Below are 16,423 nucleotides of genomic sequence, written 5' to 3'. Positions count from 1 at the left end.
TAAAATATGACAGATTTTATTAATAGTGGAAAAATACTGACTTTTTTCCATCAAAAGAAGTGATCTGAAAACAGTATCGCCTGTCTTCACAGTCCACAGCCATTACTGAACAGTTGTCTATGTCCATGGCCAGGCCTCCGGCTACGTCCCCACGGGCCTGACTCATTAGGTTTCCACCCTGCGTGAAGTAAAACTGTCTGTCCCAGGTAGATGACACCAAGCCTGTTTTACTAAATGAAGAAAATACATTCACTCTTTAATAACAACACATCTGAAATCTTATCATAAGCCAAACACAAGATCAAGAACATCACAAAGAACCATCTTGCAAAACGGCACTAAGGTGCCTAGAAAATATAAACATGAGTTTTCAATCTCTAAATTCATATATGCTGACCCACTTATGTGAGTGTGCATGTATATATTTCCAAGACAAGGTTGGAAACTATCAAATTACAGCTGTTATAACACTGTTCCCTAAAATATAGTCCAACTTTCAAGGGAATTAATTCAAAACAAAATAATTTATTTTACTGCTAGGGTTAACTTGCTTTATCCTATCTTCAGTTAAAAACTAAAATTTGACTTGATGGTGTAATTATGTAAGTATAATAAATTATATTTAATAGCATTCACATGTTATGCTAGATTTATTTAAACTCAAACTGGTTTCAATTTTTAAATAATTCTAAATTATTCAATAAATATCTAAAGAGAATTTTACTTCTGAAAATTATTCATGTACCTCATCTGTCAAAAAGTTGGCATAAATACTAATACCACTGACTAAAAAGATTCAACATTTAGTAAAATCAAAACAATCTGGAGATATCAATTCTATCCTGTAATCACTCACTATTACCTTAAATGACACACAACATATGAAAATAACAATAGTGTTCTTACTTCCTAGCATTAAGGTAGCCAGCTTTCCGGGTTAAGTTTCGATTAACAGGAAATTTTGTGGGATCTGGGTCAGGCACATATAAGGGGTCACTGGCTACTTCCAAATCCTCTATTGTCTGCTGCATGGTCTCTACATCACTGTCCATTTCCCTGCGAACACTAACACATAAAACAGATCATTTACTACCAACCACGACAAAGAACTCCATACCAATCACGTTTATCTGTATATTTGTCCTGTATATATTTTCTCAAAGAGAACAGCAGTGGTGTGGGTGGTTAAAGTAACATGAACATGTTATGAAGCAGCTTTGTTTTATTTTAAACTTAGATACTTTGGAAACAATACTAAATTCCAAAACTAATGAAGCCACACTGATTAACTTTGGAGGAATTTTCAACTATTCTGTCCTGTGCCTTTAAAACAATAATCATTTTTATCTCTCTCCATATTGCAGATTAACCACATCAATGCTCTGACTTTTGAACCTAATTGGAACTACATTCTTTTTCTTTAAACTTTCATGGCTTAGGAGGCAAGATTTATTTAGTAATCTCCTACCCATCCCCTACAATTCATATAATTGTGAAGATAACTCACTTTAGTTAATTACTATTATGTATCTGTTATATTCAGACATAAAACACAGTTTACAGTCAGTAAAATACCATCAGATTTGATAATGCTATGAAATTCAGAGTTCAAATTTTGTGGAAACGATAGTGAGGAAATCAAGATGCATCAACGAGCCACTCAAGAAATACTTTCATGGCAGGAAAATAGTCCCTCAGAAATTAAGTGGTAAATATTTTTAGATTACAGTATTTAACTCATTCTCATAATTTCATTTGCAATTTTAAGGAAGAAAATACTTACTTCTGTACACTTGTTCCAATATTAGTTAAGAATTCTTCCAGTTGGTTATTAAGATTTTCTGAACCCATCTTAAAGAAACTTATCTGAGGCAAGAAGATAAGTGGGAGGGGAGGGGAGTGGAAGGTTGAACAACAGAATCACACACATACACAAACAAAACACTTAATCGTGTAAACAGTAGTCACCAAGATACTTGGTTAAGCAAAAAACAAAGGATTAATTCCTGTTGTGTCAAAATAGTTTGAAATTTACTAGACTTCTACTGGACATAGAGCCACTGAAGAAACTACTTGAATTTCAGTGTGCATCTTCGTATATATTAATACATGCATATGGTAAGCAAACTTTTTAAATTGGAAAATATATTTTAAATCATTTCAATTAAGTCATATGGATAAACTATTTCATGTTCACTACAAAGATAACTATGTTTCATATCTGAGGAATAATAAGCACTCATATTGGAAGGTATACTCAAATTTCTTTAAATTCTTGCTTTTTAGGGGACTGCCATTTTGTCTTAAATGTTACCCGAATTTAATTTTCCAGTCTCTTTCCTGATGCATAATGCTTGGGATACCCTGGAGTTCATCTATTATTTTTAACTCAGGAAGCATGCAAGGAACATGAGACAAACTCAAACATATCCATTCTCTTTCAGATCTATTACGAAGCAAGAGTGGAAACTCTAGCAACAGGACTAAGTCTGGAATTCATTTAGCTCTCTGTTCCCTGTCCCCAGCTGTGATGAACAAGGCCGAAATACAAGATAAGTGGTTTCACTTACCCAATGATTACTGAAATCTTCATTTGCAAGGAAAACCATTCTCCCTAACTTCGTTAAAATAGCACTCTGATCACATTTTTTAAATTACTTTAAAAACACAGACACAATTGAGTTTTTTTTTGTTGTTTTTGTTTTTTTGTCTTTTCAGGGCCACACCCATGGCATATGGAGGTTCCCAGGCTAGGGGTTGAATCAGAGCTGTAGGTGCTAGCCTATACCACAGCCACAGCAATGTGGGATCTGAGCCATGTCTGTGACATACACCACAGCTCATGGCAACACCGGATCCTTAACCAGCTGAGCGAGGCCAGGGATCAAATTTGCGTCCTCATGGATACTAGTCAGATTCGCTTCCGCTGAGCCACAATGGGAACTCCGAGTATTCTGCCCTTGGTTTGGAATATCCTTACACTTAACATAAAATCAAACTTAATATAAAGGCCTTAGGGCAGTTATAATCGAAAATACAGTACAGTATTCACCTGAGCTTGCATGTATCCAAGTAGAGGTTCTAACAATGCTATTTTCTTTTTGTATTGAAGAGTATTTAATGCACAAAAATAATGCATCATGGTCTGGTGTTGTTTTTTTCTGGAAGTGTAGACATCTTCTGTTACTTCATATTTCACCTTTGAGTGAAAAAAATTAAAAATATTATTATTTATTTCATTTTGAATTACCTTTACTAGTGGCTGAGGTAAAGAGCCTACCCAAGGTAAAAGATGCACTAGCAGCAATTGTGCATAACTTTTTTTTCTGAGACAGAAATCCTGCAGAATACTGGCTAAGAAAGTTTTCCTGTTTTACTTCCAACCACTTTATTTTTAAAATGTACCTTAAAAGTAGAATTCTGTACATAACTAAGAACACTACGGTACCTGAACTAAGCATGGCAGGGAAAGTCTACCACATGGAGGAAAAGCAGACAATAGTTTGGTGTTAGCTTAGCCATTAATCTTTGACCTTTTTCAGTTCACAGCATACCACTCTCCTCCTAGTTCTCTGTTTCTCTTTCTACTGCTTCTCTTTTCTTGTACTTGTTTTCCTTCATCCACACTTAAATTATGTGTGCTTTCCTGAGTTCTTGTATTCAGACAAGTATTTATTGAGCACCTATTACATAATATATACTGTCTCTTCTCTTCTGCTTTCCTTAGAATACCAAATCAAGTACCAAGAATATTCTAATACATCAAATTTTTATGTCTTGCATTTCACTTTCCCAGTTGTCAGAAGAAGGAGATCTCTAGGTGGATTCTTTTTCTTTCTTTTCTTTTTTCTTTTCTTTTTTTTTTTTTTTTTTAGGGCCGCACCTGTGGCATATGGAAATTCCTAGGCTAGGGGTCAAATTGGAGCTGTAGCTGCCTACCACAGCCACACCAGATCTGACCCACATCTGCAACCTATATCACAGCTCATGGTAATGCCTGATTCTTAACCCACTGAATGAGGCCAGGGATCAAATCTGCCTCCTCATGGATACTAGCTGGGCTCATTACCACTGAGCCACAACAGGAACTCTTCTAGGTGGGCTCTTTCTTTTTTTTTTTTTTTTTTTGTCTTTTTGCCATTTCTTGGGCCACTCTCATGGCATTTGGAGGTTCCCAGGCTAGGGGTCGAATCAGAGCTACAGCTACTGGCCTACGCCACAGCCACAGCAACTCGGGAGCCGAGCCGCATCTGTGACCTACACCACAGCTCACAGCAACGACGGATCGTTAACCCACTGAGCAAGGACAGGGATTGAACCCACATCCTCATGAATCCTAGTTGGGTTTGTAAACTGTTGAGCCACAAAGGGAACTCCTCTAGGTAGGTTCTTTATGTGTATATGTGTGAATGTGCTGGAAACATACAAATCTGAAGACAGTATCTCCCCCTGCTCCTCTACCTTGTTTCTTAGCTCTCTTAATTTTTCCAAGATCCATCCCATCATCCAAGAATTTTAGGACTCATTTTTTATTCCTCTTCCTACCATAACTAAAACAAGTCTTCTCAATTCTACTTTTAAAGTATCTTCCAAAAGTATTCCCTTCTCTCCACTTTCAATAACAACCTTAGCTGAGACTCTCCTAATATCTTTGCAATATCTCTTCACCGGATTTCCTCTAGTCTTGTCTCCTTCATATTTCCCTTCATATTTTTATTCTATAACACAACTGCAAGGTGCTACACATTTGTTTAAAATCCTCTGGTGGCTGCCTACTCCAACATACATTTCAGTCATTGACATAGTAACCTGGTCCCCAACTACTTCTTTCCTATTGTTTGACCACACTTCCCCCAAATACATCCCATGCTCCAGAGACACTGATATGATTTTCTTTCCATTAGCATAGAAATTATTGCTAGAAATAATAATAATAATTATATAAGCCAGGTACTCTGTGTGCATTCTCTTTCATCTTTATAACTACTGAGGTTTTTTGATAGAGAGATAAAGGGTTGAAATTAATTAACCAGTGAATGATTTCAGGCAAATAAGCAGAAGAGCTGAGATTAGTCCCCAAGCTGTCTAATTTCAGAGCCAGGGCTCTTAGCCTTTATATTCTTCAGACTCTACCATGCGTCTCTTCAAAGGCTGTTTTTCTTCCAGAAATGCCCTCTTCCCACCTCCAAACCACTGATGCTGCTCATCTTCAATGCACATTGCACCTTCTAAAAGTGTAACCTTTCCTGGAATTCCCACTGTGGTGCAGCAGGTTAAGGATCCACCATGGCTGTAGCTGTGGTACAGCTTGAAGCTGCAGCCTGGGAATTTCCATACTCTATGAGTGCAGCCAAAAAAAAGAAAAAATATATCACCTTTCCCAACTCACCCATCAAAGACATGCTGCTCTCTCTGTGCTCTCCCAGCATTTTGTTAAGACTTTTTTACTGGCCTTTAACTCAGGGTTATCATGTGTTCTCTTCATCTTTGTACTGTGACATCTGCTCTAGTTGCATGCCTTCACGCAGGAAGCCTTTGATAAATGTGGATTATCCACTCCTTGAGGACATGTTGTTTCCCCACAGTACCCAATATACAGTAGTTGCTCCATTACTCTTTAAAATAAATCCAATTGGTGGAAGAATGTTTTTAAAAATACCCGAAACCCTGAATTCCTGTTGTGATGCAGCAGAAATGATTCCATCTAGGAACCATGAGGTTATAGGTTCAATCTCTGGCCTTGGAAAAAAAAAAAAAAAAATTCCCCAAACAGCCAAAGGCAATGCAAAATATACCAAAATTAATACTTATATCCTTTTTTTTTTTTTTGGCTTTTTAGGGCCACACTCATACCATATGGAGGTTCCCAGGCTAGGGGATAAATCAGAGCTGCAGTTGCTGGCCTACACCACAGCCAGGCCATATCTGAGCTTCGTCTGTGACCTACACCACAGCTCATGGCAATGCCAGATTCTTAACCCACTGATCGAGGCCAGGGATCAAACCCAAGTCCTTATGGATACCGTCTGGTTCGTTTCCGCTGAGCCACGACGGGAACTCCAAAACTTAGATCCTTTAACTACTTTTCTACGGGAAAGTGAAAAAGTAATATAGATCACAATATATATATGTATTTTATTAATATTTGTACCATCAAGTAATCAGTGAACTAAAATTAGAAATGGAATGTAGATCTGAAATTTGTACTGAATTTTGTGAGAAACATTCCCTTTTTATGTCACAGTAGCTGTTGCACAGTAAATCGTACCCAACTGTGGATTCCCACAAATGGTCACTATGTCCCTACTGGCAGCTGCAGCCAAGGCAGTAGACACCAATTCCCATGCACAGAGACCACCTCACTCAAACATCTAGTGGAAGCCAACTCATCAAGCTTTAGAGTAGGCACTAAGAGAAATGATCTTAAGGAGCATCTAAATGAACTTGTTAATACTCTGTTCTTTGTTCTTTACTCAAATACATTTTTCCTTAAATGAAGTGAATTTCACTCCTTGGACAGGTATCTATATATATATAGATATATATATTCCCTTGAAATGAGGTCTTCATAACAGAATTTCATTCAATTACTCATGTAACAATTCAACTCTTTAACCACTGTAACTCAGAATACACTTTTGAGTACATCTATAAAACAAAACAAACACAATGTTATCAAAATACAACACAAAAGAAGGCAATGTTATACCTCGGCATCAATTACATTTTTGGAACAGTTACGTTTGCTTATAAAATTCTGTCAACAGAAAAAATAGTTTCTTTAAAAAGACAATTAACTGTCTAAGTGTCTGATAATTAACAGTTAACAAAAGGCTTTGAAACAACTAGAAAGAAAGAATAAACTAAGGGCAATATAGCAAAATGTACAAAGTAACTGCTGGCTATTATTTTTAAACAGGAAAAACTAGACCACCTAATAAGATAGTTGTTAACTGTGAAACTGAAGGAGTAAGTATGTAACACACCTTGTCATTTTCTCTTTTTTTTGACAGTCTGCTGTATCTGTTAATTGCAGCATCATGATCTAGAAAATAAAAATGACTGATAAACACAATACACCAGTGCTTTGCAAAACTTTTGAGTGCTTTAAATGGTCTTTACATCTGCATCTTACAACAAATACTCTAAAGCAAAAATAAGAATTCCCTACCATGTGACCACCCAAATGTTCCCCACAACCAAATTTCCTCTAAAGTACATCTCTATTTATTAAACTGGTAAAACAAAAAACAAAAAAAACCCCACACATTTAATTGTAATCCATTAAAAGTTTTTAAAAGTATTTTTTAGTACAAAAATAACAAATGCTCATTAAAGAAAATTTGGAATATACAGAAAAAGGAAAAATAAGCCACCTCCTTAGGTATAATGAAGATAACAAGCCAGATTTAATTTCTTTTTTCTTTTTTCTTTTTTAGGGCCGCAGCTGTGGCATACGGAGATTCCAAGGCTAGGGTTTGAATCAGAGCTGTAGCTGCTGGCCTACTGCTATAGCCGTGGCAACACCAGATCCGAGCCTCACATCGACTGCAACCTACACCACAGCTCACAGCAATGCTGGATCCTTAACACACTGAGCAAGGCCAGGAATTGAACCTGTATCCTCTCGGATGCAGGTTCGTTTCTGCTGAGTCAAAACAAGAACTCCTAATTTCCTTTAAAAATTTTCATGTAGCCTAAACAGTACAACTTAAATAACAATGATTCAAATAATATTCACTTAAACTTTTAATTATGTTCATTTTTTTCAATTATTACATGGGATCTGGCTACAGATTTGTGTTGATAAAGAAATGCATCATTACAAGATATAACTATACAAAGTATTCAGAGCTTACCATTACTGGCAATCTGAAACACTTCCTTTAATGTCAATATTTCTGGAAAAGTTCAAGAACAATTTCAGTTTAGCATATTTATGAACTATCTTAAATTTTGTTTAGCAAATAGTAACTGCCATTTAAGCTATAATTAAAACTCCAAATAATATTTCATACTTCAACATTCAAAGTGAAAAAGTTATTGTGTTCTAGTCTATAGAACATGTACTACCATTAGCAACAGTTACACTACCAGAAAATGTACTTGCTACAAATTGTAATATAACACAAAGACAAATTTTAAAACACTGCAAATTCTAAGACATACAAATATTTCAACTTAGTATCAGGATCTAAATGATTGATTTTCTTTATATTAACTCTAATAAGTTCAAACACCAAATGAGAAACAGAACATTTTATTGACAAGTCCCCTTAGACTGAGAAAATAGGTCTTGTTTCTTGACCTTGGAAACATCGTTCTTGACGATTACCACAACAATTAATTCTGTCTCTAAAATACATTTGTCTTTATTCCATGTAAATTTAAATATCATCCAATTAGTGCAATGTTTTTATTCTATCTAAATATTTTGTAGATAAGTCTATATGATTATCTGACATTGTAAATTATAAGAAAGCAGAAACACTCTATACAATTCTCATTTTATCACCTGATAATCCTAAATGGGAAAAAACTCCACCACAAGCTACTACGACATGGGTTTTTAGATGGGCCAGCTCCCCTTCCTCCCATCATTCCAGTCCACCAACACACTGCTATCTCCTTTGCCAACTACTCCAGTTCAGGCAGTGGTGACACCTGACCAGACTCTCACAATTTCCTAATCCATTCCCCTAGACATCAAATCCACTCCATTCCACCCTCAAAAAAAAAAGGGATTGGAGTTCCTGTTGTGGCTCAATGGTTAACGAATGTGACTAGCATCCATGAGGATGCAGGTTTGATCCCTGGCCTCCCTCAGTGGGTTAAGGATCTGGCATTGCTGTGGCTGTGTTGTAGGCTGGCGACTGCAGCTCCAATTCAACCTCTAGCCTGGGAACCTCCATATGCCTCGGGTGCAGCCCTAAAAAGCAAAAACAAACAAACAAAAACAAAAACTAAAGGATTATGTCTCTCTACTTCCTAAAGACCTCCATTGTCTTCTCTTTGTTTATAAACTCAAGTCTAATACCTTTAGCATAATCTAATCCCAACTAATCTATTTTTAGAGCTATCTTCTGCCACACCCCAACACATCCAACATTGCAGCCACACAAATTTCTCAAAACAAGCCATGTACTTCTATGACCCATAATTTTGTGCTTTCTAATCCTTCTAATAGAATGACTCTCTTCTCCTGGCAAATTTTTCTTCATTGTTCAATGCTCATGTCACATCCCTGGTGAAACCTTTCTGACACCCTCCTCTGAGCCCCCACAGTACCTTGCTCATCCCTAATTATAAGACACAGAGTATCATAATTATCTGTTTACTCATCTCCTTCTCTAGGTTTTCTCAAGGGAAGTGACATGTTGTTCATAGCAGTATTCCTTAGTATTTAGTTTAACATCTAACAGAAACGCCTATAAATGTTTAGTGACTAATGTAAAAGTACCACATGCTATAGTCAGAAATGGTTAAGGTATAGAGTAATATACATTTTATATGTATTGATCTTCTGACAGCTAATGAAAGCAAACATAAGCTTGACTTCATTACCTTTCAGATCTCTTTCTTTAAACTGGGTAATGGGAAACATCATGGCATCAGCAAGCTGCGTTGAAAGTACCGCATGACAAGAGCTAAGCTAGTGAAAGACCAAAAAGGCCAAATAAGTAAAAAGAGACAGTCAACCAGCATTATGGAAATTAAAATCTAGTAAAAAGGTACTGATATGTTTACATAAGAGAACACTCAAAATTATGTGATACTATCACAAAATTATGTGAGTCAAAAAAAATTCCATTTAAAACTCTCAGAAGAAAGCATGTGATAGACTTGGATTTGGCAACTATTTCTAAGATATGACACCAAAAAACAAAGGCAACCGAAGAAAAGATAAACTAGACTTCTTCAGAAATAAAAACTTTGGAGTTCCCGTGGTGGCACAGTGGTTAACCAATCCGACTAGAAACCATGAGGTTGCGGGTTTGATCCCTGTCCTCGCTCAGTGGGTTAAGGATCTGGTGTTGCCGTGAGCTGTGGTGTAGGTCGCAGACTCGGCTCAGATCCTGCTTTGCTGTGGCTCTGGCATAGGGCCAGAAGCTACAGCTTCGATTAGACCCCTAGCCTGGGAACCTCCATACGCCGAGAGAGCAGCCCAAGAAATGGCAAAAAGACAAAAAAAAAGAAAGAAAAACTTTTGGGGAGTTCCTGTCATGGCTCAGTGGCAACGAACCCGACTGGGATCCATGAGGACAAGGGTTCGATCCATGGCATTGCTCAATAGGTTAAGGATCTGGTGTTGCTGTGTGCTGTGGTGTTGACTGCAGACTTGGCTCGGATCTCCAGTTGCAATGGCTGTTGTGTAGGCTGGCGGCTACAGCTCCTATTCAACCTCTAGCCTGGGCTTTTTCATATGCTACAGGTGTGGCCCTCAAAAAAGAAGAATTAAAAACATCAAAGGAAATTATCAAGAAAATTAAAAGACAACCCACAGAATGGGAGAAAATATTTACCAATCACATATCTCATAGAGACTCATATTCTTTAGAATAAAGAACTCTTGGAGTTCCCATTGTGGCACAGTGGAAACAAATCCTGCAAGTATCCATGAGAATCAGGTTAAATCCCTGGCCTCACTCAGTGGGTCAAGGATCTGGTGTTGCTATGAACTGTGGAGTAGGTGGCAGACACAGCTCAGATCCTGCATTGCTGTGGCTGTGGCATACACCGGCAGCTGTAGCTCCAATTTGACCCTTAGCCTGGGAACTTCCACATGCGGCAAAAGTGACCCTAAAAAAAAAAAAAAGAAAAGAAAAAAGGAAAATAATAAAGAACTGGAACTCAGTACTGAAAGACAACCCAATTAAAAAATGGGCAATAGTCTGAATAGATACTTCTTCAGAGATACACGAATGGTGAATAAGCACAGGAAAAGATGCTCAACAGCATTAGCCATCGGGAAAATGCATAACAAAAACACAATGAGATTCCACTTCATACCCACTTAGATGGTTATAATAAAAAAAATGAAAATAACAACTGTTGATAAAGATGTAAAGAAATTGAAACACTCCTACATTATTGGCAAGAATTTAAAATTGTGCAGGATTTTGGCAGTCTGAGAAACAATTTGGCAGTTTCTCAAAAAGCTAAACATAAAGTTACTATATGATCCAACAATACCCCTTCATGAATATATAATGAAAAGAACTGAAAACTAGTGAATTAAAAAAAAAAACCCAAAAACTTGTACATGAATGCTCATAGCAGTACTATTCACATTAGCCAAAAGGTGGAAAAGAACCCAAATGTCTTATCAAGTAATAAATGGATAAATAAAATGTGGTATATATACAATGGAATTTTATTCAGAAAAAAAAGGAACAATCCAAACATTTATGGAACAACAAAAGACCCAGAATCGCCAAAGCAATCCTGAGAAACAAAAACCAAGCAGGAGGCATAACTCTCCCAGACTTCAAGAAATACTACAAAGCCACAGTCATCAAAACAGTGTGGTACTGGTATCAAAACAGACAGACAGACCAATGGAACAGAACAGAAAACCCAGAAATAAACCCTGACACCTATGGCCAATTAATCTTTGACAAGGGAGGCAAGAACATAAAATGGGAAAAAGAAAGTCTATTCAGCAAGCATTGCTGGGAAACCTGGACAGCTGCATGCAAAGCAATGAAACTAGAACACACCCTCACACCATGCACAAAAATAAACTCAAAATGGATGAAAGACTTAAATATACGACAGGACACCAAGAAAACATAGGCAAGACACTCTCTGACATCAACCTCATGAATATTTTCTCAGGCAAGTCTCCCAAAGCAATAGAAATTAGAGCAAAAATAAACCCATGGGACCTCATCAAACTGAAAAGCTTTTGCACAGCAAAGGAAACCCAAAAGAAAGCAAAAAAACAACTTACAGAATGGGAGAAAATAGTTTCAAATGATGCAACCGACAAGGGTTTAATCTCTAGAATATATAAGCAACTTATACAACTCAACAGCAAAAAAGCCAATCAATGGGAAAATGGGCAAAAGACCTGAATAGACATTTCTCCAAAGAAGATATACAGATGGCCAGCAAACACATGAAAAAATGCTCAACATCACTGATTATAAGAGAAATGCAAATCAAAACTACCATGAGATACCACCTCACACCAGTCAGAATGGCCATCATTAATAAATCCACAAATAACAAGTGCTGGAGGGGGTGTGGAGAAAAGGGAACCCTCCTGCACTGCTGGTGGGAATGTAAACTGGTACAGCCACTATGGAGAACAGTTTGGAGATACCTTAGAAATCTATACATAGAACTTCCATATGACCCCGCAATCCCACTCTTGGGCATCTATCCGGACAAAACTCTACTTAAAAGAGACACGTGCACCCGCATGTTCATTGCAGCACTATTCACAATAGCCAGGACATGGAAACAACCCAAATGTCCATCGACAGAGGATTGGATTTGGAAGAGGTGGTATATATACACAAGGGAATACTACTCAGCCATAAAAAAGAATGACATAATGCCATTTGCAGCAACATGGATGGAACTAGAGACTCTCATACTGAGTGAAATGAGTCAGAAAGACAAAGACAAATACCATATGATATCACTTATAACTGGAATCTAATATCCAGCACAAATGAACATCTCCTCAGAAAAGAAAATCATGGACTTGGAGAAAAGACTTGTGGCTGCCTGATGGGAGGGGGAGGGAGTGGTAGGGATCAGGAGCTTGGGCTTATCAGACACAACTTAGAATAGATTTACAAGGAGATTCTGCTGAATAGCATTGAGAACTTTGTCTAGATACTCATGTTGCAACAGAAGAAAGGCTGGGGGAAAAATGTAATTGTAATGTATACATGTAAGGATAATCTGACCCCCTTGTTGTACAGTGGGAAAAAAAAAAAAAATAGATTTACAAGGAGATCCTGCTGAATAGCATTGAGAACTTTGTCTAGATACTCATGTTGCAACAGAACAAAGGGTGGGGAAAAAAATGTAATTGTAATGTATACATGTAAGGATAACTTGACCCCCTTGCTGTACAGTGGGAAAAGAAAAAAAAAAAAGAAAAAAAAAGGGATGAAATTCTAATACTTTCTACAACATGAATGAACCCTGAAAACATTATGTCAAATGAAAGAAGAGAGATGTAAAAATCCACAGACTGTATGAGTCCATTTGTATGAAATATCCCAAACAGGCAAATCTACACAGACAGATAGCAGATTTGTGGTTGCCAGGAGCTGAGGGGACAGGGTGAATGACTGCTTAACAGGCACCAGGTTTCTTTGGGATAACAGTGAAAGTGTTCAGAACATCAGTGGCAGTTACACAACACTGTGAATGTTTAAAATGTCACTACTGGTAAATTTTATGTATATTTTACCACAATAAAAATTTCCTTTTCCTATATTTCTTTATATCGACCTCATGACAATATTTTGCTATAATGAGTTATTAAAATATTTTTAAAAACTACTTTTCCAGTTAAGAGACTAGAAAAGACAGACATACCTAATGTAAAGAGTTTTCATTGAACTAGTTAAAAATAGTTATGGATTTTCCAAACATTTCTCATGACCTTTCTTCCTCTTAGCTCTTAGGTCTTAATGATTCTTTCTAGGTCTTATTGATGGTAGAGAATTTAAAGGTTGATATTTGCTACCTGGGATGGAAGGATTAATAAAGTGAATGATAAAATGTTGCTTGATGTAAAAGCCAAAGAAACCATTAACTCTTCTCTCCCTGCTTCATCAAACAACACAATGAAAGGTTGAATGTTACATGGACTGAGAATAGGGACAGCAGATCTATATGCCTATTCCTTGAAAATAATTTGTTTTAATCAGACAAAGAAAGTGTTGTTTTTACATGACAGCCACCAAAATTTGGAAATAAGGTCCTTCCTTAAATAATCATCTTTTATAACAGAGATTTACTCATAATCATAATAAAAGTTGCCAATAAAGGCTAAACAACTTTAATAACTTAATTATAAGACCACTTATTCAAGCAAAATAAAATAAGCATTTACCTCATCTATAACTTTTGAAAACTGTTGCAAAGTAGAACTCATAACTTCATCATCACCCCCCAATGGAAAACGCTGAAAAGTGAGAAGCAGAGAAAATGGGTCCAATGTTATATGTCTTTTGAGAGTGACATTGTAATTTTCACTTTTAAATAACTTCTAAAATTTTGAAAAAGCTCTACAAACATCATTTTAATAAAATGTAATCCATGTAATTAGTAAACAATTAAAATGTGTCCTAAGTAACAGGAGTTGAAAGATTTAAAGTTAGCTCTAATTCCTCCACTAAACAGCTGTGTAACCTTGGGCAAACCTGTTTCTTCATTTGAAAAAAGGGAGGTATGGAGTTCCTATCTTGGCACAGCGGAAACAAATCTGACTAGGAACCATGAGGCTGAGGGTTCAATCCCTGGCCTCACACAGTGGGTTAAGAATCCAGCGTTGCCATGAGCTGTGGTGTAGGTTGCAGACTCTGCTCGGATCCTGCATTGCTGTGGCTGTGTGTAGACCAGCAGCTGTAGCTCTGGTTAGACCCCTAGCCTGGAAACCTCCATATGCCATGGGTGCAGCCCTAAAAAACAAAAACAAAAAAAAAAAAGAAAAAAGGGAGGTAAATTAGATAACCCGTGTCTAACATTAAATCATTAAAATTAGATATAAGTACATAATGGAATTTCAATGGCATATCAAAATTACCTTCTATGAATTCAAAAGGGCTTAGATTTATTGATAAGAAATTCTATTTATCTATATACACTATATTACTGCATATTTTAAATTATACTTTTAAAACTTTCATATACCATACCTGTTTTTCATATTCTTTTAAAAGTTTTGAAGTCAGGTGTGTTGCTGCACTTAATTCATTCTATGGAAAAAGATGAGCATTCAAATTAACATATTACAGATGAAGAAAGAAGTTTTAATTGAAGGTACCTATACCACTGTTACTTAACATAAATACTGTACAACATGTTCTCTAAACCCCTCATTAAATCATTGGAAAGGGAACTATCACTAAAGTACTTTAAAAGGAAACTTGGAGCTCCCGCTGTGGGAGCTCTGGCCTGGGAACTCCATATGCGAAGGAGTGGCCAAAAAAAAAAGGAAACTCAAACCATGAAATAAATAAACACCTTCAAGGAATTGAGTAGTGTTCCAGGTGTGTGCTTTTTCTTTTTAGCTAATAAAAACTAATTGCTGCTTTAAAACTAGAAGTAAACTATACATAATGTTAGTAAAATCTTAAGAGATAACCACATTGATGACTGATTATCCCTCTCTGGATGCTGACGCTAGACCAAAATGCAGTCAACTTAGTCATATAATAATGTAGCCATATGAAGGAAACACTTTTTTAATTTAAAGGGTTTTTTTCAGTGATGAATTAAGTGACAAATGTAACATTTCTTTTATGGATTAATCTGTGTGGTCAGAAATCAAATTCTTAAGAGAACTATCACTAGGCTAAAAAAACAAATAAATATCATAGCAACTTTAAAGTACATAATGAACATGTGAGTACAGAAAGAAGAGCAAATGAGAAAGGAAAGATAAAACGTGTACACTTAATTAGTCCCAAAGAAAGTTTATCACAAAACCCAGGTTGCTCTTAAGGCTTATAATTAAGTTACATAAACACAGCCTCAAGAGTTCTGTTGTGGCACAGAAGGTTAAGGATCAAGTGTTGTCATTACTGTGGCTCAGGTCACCTCTGTGGTGTAGGTTCAATCCCTGGCCCAGAACTTCTGCATGCCATGAATGCAGCCCAAAAAAAAGAAAAAAAAAAGCATTCAGTCCGCCTTTAGCTCTTTACCTGTGCATCATAAATCCGACGCATAGCTTGATACAATTGGTTCATATAGCTGGAAATAGCTGTAGCATCTTCTTCAAATACACCCAGTAAGGACCTTGTCTGTATAAAATAAAAGCAATATGTTTGTTAACCATTATATAAATCAGATGGAAATCTTTTTTTTTTCCTAAGAGAAAGAAAAATCCTAGGACATTAGAGTTCTAATAATCTAAGTTTTAATCTATATTCTCTCTTTTGATAGTAATGCCAAGATGTTGAGGTTGTTTGTTCTCAATTTCACTTCATTAAAACAGAGGGGGAGTTCCCACTGTGGCACAGTGGGGTAAGGACCTGACTGCAGCAACTGGGGTCACTGCAGAGGTGTGGGTTCCATCTCTAGCCAGCTCGGTGGATTAGGGATCTGACGTTGCTACAGCTGTGGTATAGGTTGCACCTGTGGCTTGGATTTGACCTCTGGTCCAGAAACTTCCATATGCCATGAGTGCACCTGAAAAAGAAAAACAAAACAAACAAAAAACCAGAGGGAT

At 36.7% G+C, this 16,423-nt stretch overlaps 1 protein-coding gene across 3 annotated transcripts in view; it reads right to left on the bottom strand.

Moving 5' to 3' along the window:
* Window positions 1–16,423, bottom strand: part of APPL1 (adaptor protein, phosphotyrosine interacting with PH domain and leucine zipper 1) — a 41,017-nt gene that overhangs the window by 17,853 nt on the left and 6,741 nt on the right. For 2 of the 3 annotated variants that reach the window (XM_047777405.1, XM_047777413.1), the window contains exons 2-11: window positions 15,897–15,995; window positions 14,889–14,948; window positions 14,084–14,155; window positions 9,565–9,652; window positions 7,860–7,901; window positions 6,987–7,045; window positions 3,053–3,199; window positions 1,784–1,866; window positions 907–1,065; window positions 42–230 (exon numbers count right to left, since the gene is read on the bottom strand). In XM_047777405.1, coding sequence (XP_047633361.1) covers window positions 42–230; window positions 907–1,065; window positions 1,784–1,866; window positions 3,053–3,199; window positions 6,987–7,045; window positions 7,860–7,901; window positions 9,565–9,652; window positions 14,084–14,155; window positions 14,889–14,948; window positions 15,897–15,995 — 998 coding nt within the window. The remainder of the gene's footprint in view (window positions 1–41; window positions 231–906; window positions 1,066–1,783; window positions 1,867–3,052; window positions 3,200–6,986; window positions 7,046–7,859; window positions 7,902–9,564; window positions 9,653–14,083; window positions 14,156–14,888; window positions 14,949–15,896; window positions 15,996–16,423) is intronic. The other variant, XM_047777423.1, reaches the window with a different exon arrangement.

The sequence above is a fragment of the Phacochoerus africanus genome, chromosome 1 (assembly GCF_016906955.1).
Source record: "Phacochoerus africanus isolate WHEZ1 chromosome 1, ROS_Pafr_v1, whole genome shotgun sequence".
NCBI classification, from domain to species: Eukaryota; Metazoa; Chordata; class Mammalia; order Artiodactyla; family Suidae; genus Phacochoerus; species Phacochoerus africanus.
Note: the sequence above shows the minus strand (reverse complement) of the source record. Positions and strands in the feature narration are given on the sequence as shown.